The sequence below is a fragment of the Hypanus sabinus genome, chromosome 15 (genome assembly GCF_030144855.1).
Source record: "Hypanus sabinus isolate sHypSab1 chromosome 15, sHypSab1.hap1, whole genome shotgun sequence".
NCBI classification, from domain to species: Eukaryota; Metazoa; Chordata; class Chondrichthyes; order Myliobatiformes; family Dasyatidae; genus Hypanus; species Hypanus sabinus.
The window spans coordinates 89,053,951-89,062,865 of NC_082720.1; the positions used below are offsets into that span (position 1 = coordinate 89,053,951).

The 8,915-nt window shown below is 45.1% G+C and overlaps 1 protein-coding gene across 1 annotated transcript in view; it reads right to left on the minus strand.

The window, feature by feature from the left end:
* The window catches only part of pcdh12 (protocadherin 12), a 41,347-nt gene extending 33,386 nt beyond the window's left edge, over positions 1–7,961 (minus strand). Inside the window, exon 1 of the mRNA XM_059990687.1 lies at positions 7,712–7,961. Coding sequence (XP_059846670.1) covers positions 7,712–7,895 — 184 coding nt within the window. The 5' untranslated portion in view covers positions 7,896–7,961. The remainder of the gene's footprint in view (positions 1–7,711) is intronic.
* Positions 7,962–8,915: the final 954 nt, after the last annotated feature.

The window sequence follows — 8,915 nt, forward strand, 5'->3', positions numbered from 1 at the left end:
ACCTCCGCAGCTGCCTGTGCAAAGAATTCCATAGATTCACCACTCTCTGGCTAAAGAAATTCCTTTTCATCTCTGTTCTAAAAGGACATACCTTTATTCTGAGTTCTCTGATCTTTGACACACCCACCATGGGATCCATCCTCCACATCCACTATCAAATGCTCTTCATAATGCAAGCTATTAACTCTGGAATCACCTTTGTGAGCCTACTTTGAATCGTCTCCAGTTTCAGCACATTCTTTCTTAAATAAGGGTCCAAAACTGCTACAATACTCCAAGTGAGGCCTCACCAGTGCTTTATAAAGTCTCAACATTACATCCTTGCTTTTATATTCTAGTCCTCTTGAAATGAATGCTAACCTTGCATTTCCTTCCCCACCACAGATTCAACCTGCAAATTAACCTTTAGAGAATCATACGCAAAGACTCCCAAGGCCCTTTGTACCTAAGATTTTTATATTTTCTCTCCATTTGGAAAACAGTCAACCTTTCTTCTACCAAAGTACATGACCAAACACTTCCTGACACTGTATTCCATCTGCCACTTTTGCCCATTCTCCTCATCTAAGTCCTTTTGTAGACTCTCTACTTCCTCTAAAATACCTGCCCCTCCACCTATCTTCATATCATCTGCAAACTTTGCAACAAAACCATCAACTCCATCATCCAAATCATTGACATGTAACATAAAAAGAATGAGCGACCAGAACTGAACACAAGATTCCAAGTGTGGTCTAACCAGAGTTTTATAGAGCTGCAACATTACCTCGTGGCTTTTGAACGGACTAATAAAGGCAACACACTATATGCCTTCTTTGTCACCCTATCACACATCAGACAGGTGCTTAAAAATCAAGTGTAAGATGGGCTGGAGAGCCTGTCACTACCTAATCCTCATCGGAGATAGGTTGATCTGAGAGAAGACCGAGAGAATTAAGGACAGAATTCTGGAAGTCAGCACCCTGCCAACTGATTCCATTCAGGGATGTGCAGGAGGTCAGGAACGTGATTAAAGTTTGCATTTTGGCAATCACAGTCTGCAATAAAAGGCAGGAAATGATGGAGAAGGTTAAGATCAGAAATGTCACCAAGCTACAGGATATGAAGTGAAGGAGCTAAATATAGAGGCTAGCTGGCTTACGGAGTCTCCTTCAGCTCCCAGATAAGGAACAGCATAGTGCAAATAGCCGGAATAGATTGTGAATCCTAACAGGAGTTGAATCCATTCAAGATTGTTCAGTGTCATTTCCAGAACACAAGTGTACAGGAAAACAAAATAATTGTAACACTGGATCCAATGTAGCACAAGAAAAATACAGTAAGATAAAGAACACAATAATAAAAAACACAATAAATATAAGTACACAAGAAAGCTTCTATACATACTCCGTAAAGTGACGCTAGGCACAAGGGTGTCTGTACATAAGGTTACTCTGACAGGAAACGATAAAGGAGTGATGGTTGGGGGTGTGGAGGGGATGGGTTAGTGGATGAACAGCCTTACTGATTGGGTAAGTAACTCTTTTTGAGTCTGGTGGTCCTGGCGTGGATGATATGTAGCCTCCCCCCTGATGGGAGTGGGACAAACGGTCTATGAGCAGGGTGGGAGGGATCTTTCATGATATTACTGGGCCTTTTCTGGCATCTTTCTGTATATTTGCCCTGGATGGTGGGTTGGCTGGTGCCAATGATGCATTGGGCAGTTTTGACTACCCATTGAAGAGCCTTGTCTACTACTGTGTAGTTTCACACAAGAGGTTCTGCAGATGCTGGAAATTTTGAGCAACACACACAAAATGCTGGAGGAACTCAGTAGGGCAGGTAGTATCTGTGGAGGGTATTAATCAGCTGAGTTGCATACCAAGACCTTTCTTCAGGATTGGAAAGGAAAAGGGCAACACAGCAGTTAGCATAATGCCATCACAGCACAGCTGTAAGATCACAGGTTCATTCCTGACACATTCTGTAAGGGGATATGTGGTGTATTGCATTCCTGTGTTTATCCATTCCTGTGGGCAGGTTTGTCAATAGAAAGCCAGGCCGGGCGAGGGGAAATGACAGGGCAAAGTGACAGAAAGGGCAACTGCAATGGGGCTCCTGATGTACTACCCCTCCTCCCCCTGCACTGAAAATGCAAAGCTGTCACTTTCCACAAATATCAGATATGTTGGTGGACTCCATCAGAATCAGGTTTAATATCACTGGCATATGTCATGAAGTATGTTTTCAATGAGAGCTGCTGTTTTGGGTCATCCCTGAATGGCGCCCCAGAAGTGAAAATAAAATAACGAGCTTATTGTGGCCTAAAGAAAGGGTAAGACAAGGGAACACAAACAAAATCTCACAGACGGGTCAGAAGTGGAGAGGGTGAGCAATTTCAAGTTTTTGGGTGTCAATATCTCTGAGGACTTAACCTGGACGTAACATATTGATGCAGCCATAAAGAAGACACGGCAGCAGCTATATTTCAGTAGGAGTTTGAGGAGATTTGGTTTGTCAACACTTGAAAACTTCTATAGATGTACCGTGGAGAGCATTCTGACTGGCTGCATCACTGTCTGGAATTGGGGGGTGGGGGGGGAGCTACTGCACAGGACCAAAGTAAGACGCATAAAGTTGTAAAATTACTCAGCTCCATCATGGGTATTCGCCTCCGTAGTATCCAAGACAGCTTCAAGGAGTAGTGCCTTAGGAAGGAAGCATCCATTATTATGAACCACCATCACCCAAGTCATGCCTAGTTCTCATTGCTACCATCAGGAAGGGGGTACAGAAGCCTGAAGGCACACACTCAATGATTCAGGAAAAGCCTCTTCCCCTCTGCCACCCGACTTCTGACTGGATATTGAGCCTGTGAACACTACCTCACTACTTTTTATTTGTTTTGTTTTTGCACTATTTATGTTAACTATTTAATAGACAAATGTTTGTAATTCAGTTTTTCTGTTTGTTTATTTATCATGTCTGCTGATACTGCTGTCATAAAATTTACAAATTTCACAGCATATGTCAGTGATATTAAACTCAATTCTGATTCTGAAATATGTTGTTTGCAGCAGCAGCACTTTTCAATACATAATAAAAAACTATAAGTTACAATAAAAAAGTTATACCCTGTTAGTGTGTTATAGATGTGCTAGTTGGCACCGGAAACACTGCAACATTGAGGGCTGTCCCACCACATCCTCAGATCATGTTGGTCATTGAGGCACGTAACTCATTTCACTATGTTTCAATGTACAGTGACAAATAAAGTTAATCTTAGTATCTGCCATCATTGGTATGTTTGTGATCAGATTAATATGGAGGATGTCCAATAACCAGCATGGATGAGTTGGGCCGAATGGCCAGGTTTAATGCAGTACTCTGACTCTGAAAGAAATCCCTCACCAACACCAAATGGCTTAAATCTCCAACCAATTTACTTTGAACTGTCACAGATGTGATGCCTGCCCACTGATTGTCAATCACTCTCCCTAATTCTTGAGGACTTCAACTTTGTTGTCATCTGACTATACAACCAAATGAAAAACACCCACAAAACATATACCACACACAGCACATAAAACAAAATATTAACATCAATGAGTTAATAAAATATAATTCAAAATGCATCTAGTACAGTGCAGCCCAGGTAAACAGTAAACAGTTCGCTGTCCTAGTGACGAGACCTCAGTGGTGATAGGGTAGTCATTAGTCTCACAGCCCGAGGGAAGAAGCTGTTACCCAGTCTGGCAGTCCTAGTCCTGTTGCTCCTGTACCTCATTCCTGACCATCAAAGAGATTGTGGGATGGGTGCTAGGGATCCTCAAGAATTTCTTCCCTGTTACCCTCCGTTAGCATGGCCATTACTGACAAATCTAATTTTCTATGTAAATTGCACATTAGTTTATTATTTATCACATGTACCGAGGTTCAGTGAAAATTTGTCTTGCATACTGTTCATACAGATCAGATCATTACACCGTGCACTGAGGTAGAACCAGGGAAAACAATAACAGAATGCAGAATAAAGTGTCACAGTTACAGAGAAAGTGCAGTGCAGACAGACAATAAGGTGCAAGGTCATAATGAGGTAGATGGTGAGGTCAAGAGTCCATCTTATGATATAAGGAAATAGTTTTGCCCCAATGGGGTGGAAGTTTTCCTCGAGCCTGCTGGTGGGTGCTTTCTGCCCGATGGGAGAGGGGAGAAGGGAGAATGTCCAGGTAGATGTGGCTGACTATATTACAGCGCGGAAATGGCTAATATGATGGGGCATAATTTTAAAGTGATTGGAGGAAAGTATAAGGGAGATATCAGAGGTAAATTCTTTGCACAGTGAGTGGTGGGTGTGTGGAACACTCCGATGGGGGTGTAGGTAGAGACAGATACATTAGGGATATTTAAGAAGTTCTTAGATAGGCACATGGATAATAGAAAAATGGAGGCCTATGTGTGAGGGAAGGATTGGATTGATCTTAGAGTAGGTTAAAAGGTCAGCACAACATTGAGGGCTGAAGGATTAATATCGTGCTGTAAGGTTCTACATTCATTCATTCCTGTGGGCAGGTTTGCCAATGGAAAGTTGGGAGGGGAGGAGACATGACAGACGGCAAAGTGACAGGATTGGCAACTACAATGGGGGACAATTCAGTTCCTGCTGTATTACCCCCTCTCCCCACACTGAAAATACAAAGCTGTCACACTGCTTGGGCTCTCTGCAAATATCAGGTGTACTGGTGGATTCCATCAGAATCAGGTTTAATATCACCGACATATGTCACGAAATATGCTGTTTCATGGCAGCAGTAAATTGCAGTACATAATAATTTGTAAGGAAACTATAACTTACAATAAGAAATGTACAAATAAACAAAATTAAATAAGTGGTACAAAAAGACAAATCAGTGAGGTGGAGTTCATTGTCCTTTCAGAAATCTGAAGGTGGGAGCTGTTCCTAAAACGTTGAGTGAGTGTCTTCAGGCTCCTGTATCTCCTTGATGGTAGCAATGTGCAGAGGGCATGTCCTGGGTGATGGGGGTCCTTAATGATTGATGCCCCCTTTTGAGGCAACCATGAAACAATTATGACCGCTGTTGGCTCTAATACCTTCATCAGAAAGACCTCAGTACTGGTACAACCCCTTTCAGGGCTCAATAAAGTGAGAGGGCAACAGGCAGAGGAGGGGGACTCGAAAGGCAGCGGCAGGGGTAGAGAAACCTGACAATAGGCCACAGGTTGCTCTCTGATATGCCCACCCCCAGCACATAACTGACATAAACATCGGCACATGAATTTGAGAATTGGTGTGTCGCCAAAGTCACTCGCTAATTTCTACAGATAGATCATGAGTTGCATCACCATCAGCTGCTTCATGGGCACTGGCCTCCCAGCATTGAGGACACCTTCAAAAGGCAACTCCTCACTAAGTCGGCGTCGTCACTAAGGACACTCGTCACCTAGGATACGTCCTCTTCTCATTACCACCATCAAGGAGGAGCCCACAGTTCATTATCAAAGTACATACATGTCACCATATACAACCCTGAGATCCTTTTTCTTGTGAGCATTCACAGTAATTCCAAGACCACATCCAACAGAGCGGATAGCCAATATGCAAAATGTGCAAATACAAAAGAAAATAGTAACAAATAAATAAAAACAAATATCGAGAACATGAGATGAAGAGATTGAAAGTGAGTCCACAGGTGTGAGAACAGTTCTGTGATGGGGCAAGATAAGTTACCCCCCTCAGGTTCAGAGGTAATAACGGTTCCTGAACCTGATGCTCCTGTGCCTTGCTTCTAATGGCAATAGCAAGAAGAGAGCAGGACTTGGGTGGCAGAATCCCTGATGATGGATGCTGCTTTCCTGCCGCAGTAGGTATGGTTAGTAGTGGGGAGGACTCTACCCGTGAAGGACTGGGCCGTAGGATTTTCCATTCAAGGGTATCGGTGCTTCCATACAGACAGTCAATATAGTTTCTACCAGCCATTTGTCAAAGTTTTAGATATGCTGAATCTTCACAAACTCCTCAGGAAGTAGAAGTGTTGCTGTGCTTTCTTCATAATTGCACTTGGGTGCTGGGCGAGGACAGGTCCTCTGAAACATTAGCACCGTGGAATTTAAAGTTGCTGATCCCATAATGAGGACCAGCTCATGGATCTCTTGCTTCCTCCTCCTGAAGTCGATAGTCAGCCCCGTGGTCTTGCTGACATTGAGTCAGAGGTTGCCTTGGCACCTCTCAGCCAGATTTTCAATCTCACTCCTATTTGCAGTTTGGTCACCATCTTTGATTCGGACAAAGACAGCAGTGTGGTCAGCAATCTTGAAAACAGCATTGAAGCTTTGCTTCACCAGGCAGTCAGAAGTGTAAAGAGGGCAGGGCAGGGCTAAGCACCTACACCAGGGGTCGGCAACGTTTACCACTGAAAGAGCCATATGGACCCATTTCCCACAGAAAAGAAAACACTGGGAGCCACAAAACCCGTTTGACATTTAAAATGAAATAACTGCATACAACGGGTTTTTTTGCCTTTATGCTATGTATAAACAAACTATAATGTGTTGCATTTATGAAATTGATGAACTCCTGCAGAGAAAACGAAATTACATTTCTGCATGCAACAAAAACATTTTGAACTCCGAAAAAAAGACGTTGGGTTGAAGGTTACTCCATAGTTAGCCTACCTTGGATCGAAGAATTAAAAGAAAGCGTGCACTGGCGGGTGTCAGGCATTGGCAGTGGTGATGTATATTAATAGCGATAAAAAACACGTTGTAGCGGTGTGCTACACGCAGCGCTAAAATAAAGACACTGGAGTCAAAGGTAACTTTATCCGAACTAAACAGCCTTGCTTTAAAGCCTCCCTCAACCCGTCCCCGTGGGCGCGGATGCTCCAAAAGACACGTACTCACAAACCCCCGTAGGCTATCTCCCTTAGCTGGAACGGTGGCTAATTCGGAGCCGGTTCGGATGTACCAGGAAATGGGGTCGCCACAACGTTTTATTTAGATTGTACAAGATCACCATAATCTTCAAATTTCGAATTACATTTCAAAAACTAACAAACCACGGGGAGTCGCAGCACAGAGATGAAAGAGCCGCGGGCTGCCGACCCCTGACCTACACTGATGGAGATTGTGGAGATATTGTTGCCAATCCCAATTGACTGGGGCCTACGTGTGAGGAAATCGAGGATCCAACTGCACAAGGAGGTATTTAAGCTTATTGAGGGGAGGATAATATTGATTGCAGAGATATATGCCCGAGATATTAAACCTGATTGCGAAGTCGCCACCTGTTGTAGCGGCCCCCAACGCGTTACTGACACAGCTTCCAGGTCCCGCAACTTCACTCAGGGGTTAACAGGATCACGAGGAGAACGGATGGGAAGATTCCAGGAAATCGGCCCCTCCTAACAGATCGGTTAGGCGAGAGAGAGGCGAGAGGTACAGAGAAAGGGGGAGATGAGAGAGAGAAGGATGATCAAAGACAATTCCGTGCCTCAATCACAGACCCCTTACACACCACCCCCTCTGGTCCTCGGGGTCACTCCACTATTCGCACCAGCCACGACTAGCCCTCGGGACCCCTCCCCAACCCCTCTGGACCTCATGACCCCCTCCCCTATCAATTGCCCACCCCCTCAGGAAATCAGGACCCCCAACACCAGTCTTGCACACTGGTACTTCCTTTCTCCTGCCCCACCTCCCCCGGCTCTCCCACCTGTAGGGTACAAGCGGCAGCGACCGGCTCCCTCTTCCTCCTCCTCCTCCCCGGGCTCCGGTTCCCACTGTCCGGACAGCGGGGCGAACTCTTCGGGGCGAGAAGCGACTCCCTCCGCCGGCGCATCCTGAGGACGGGCAGTGGTTACAATACAGCACAGCAGAAGGAGAGCCGCCTGTCCCATAGCGGCGGAAAGCGCATCTGTTCCCGGATCCCAACAGCACTGGCCGGGACAGGACACTCGGAGAAGGGCGGGGCGAGCTGGAAACTCCGTTCCGCCCAAACCTCAGCGCCCCGCCTTCACACAGGATTAGTTCCAAAAACTTTTTGTTCTTTCTCTCAAGTTCCCAAAGCGGAGATAAATTCACTGGGAACTTCTGTCAAATTGGCGGCACGATAGCATAATGCTTTACAGAGCCAGATGCTGCCTGATCTGCTGGGTTACACCAGCATTTGCTGTGACCCCTCCCCCCCACCCCCGGATTTCCAGCATCTACAGAATGTCGGGGTTCAATACCTGCGGTGTGGGTCGGTAAGGAGTTTGTACGTTCTCCCTGTGACGGCGTGGATTCCTCCGGGTGCTCCGGACCTGCTGATTTCCTCCAGCATTTTGTGTGTTACACAGGGAATGGTAGGGCCCTGGGCAGCTGCATGGTTCCCTGAAAGTGGTATCACAGGTAGAAGGGGGCAAAGAAGGTGCTTGACTTGAGTTGGGACATCATGTTGCAAATTTACAAGAAATTAAGGGATTCTTCAGGATGCTGGAAATCCAGAGAAACACACAGCAGGTCAGGCAGCATCTATGAAGGGGAATAAAAAGCTAATGTTTCAGGCTGAGACCCTTCCTCAGGGCACTTAATGAGATTGAGTTCAATTTGACAGAGTGGGCTGAAGGCTTGTTCCTGTGCTGGACTGTTCTATTTTCTATCTAAGCCTCGGGACATGCTGAAAGGGACTTGTTGAAACACTCACTTCTCTGATTTGACAGAAATGCCCAAGGCTGGGATTCATGATTCTAGACGGTTTATTGTCATTTCCAGTACACAAGTGTAAAGGAGAACTAAGTAATTGTTATTCTGGATCCAATGCAGAACAAAAACATTATAAGATTTTAAAAAAGGACACACACAATATGTTGGAGGAACTCAGCAAGTCAGACAACATCTATGGAGGGGAATTTGACATTTCAAGCTGAGACCCTTCA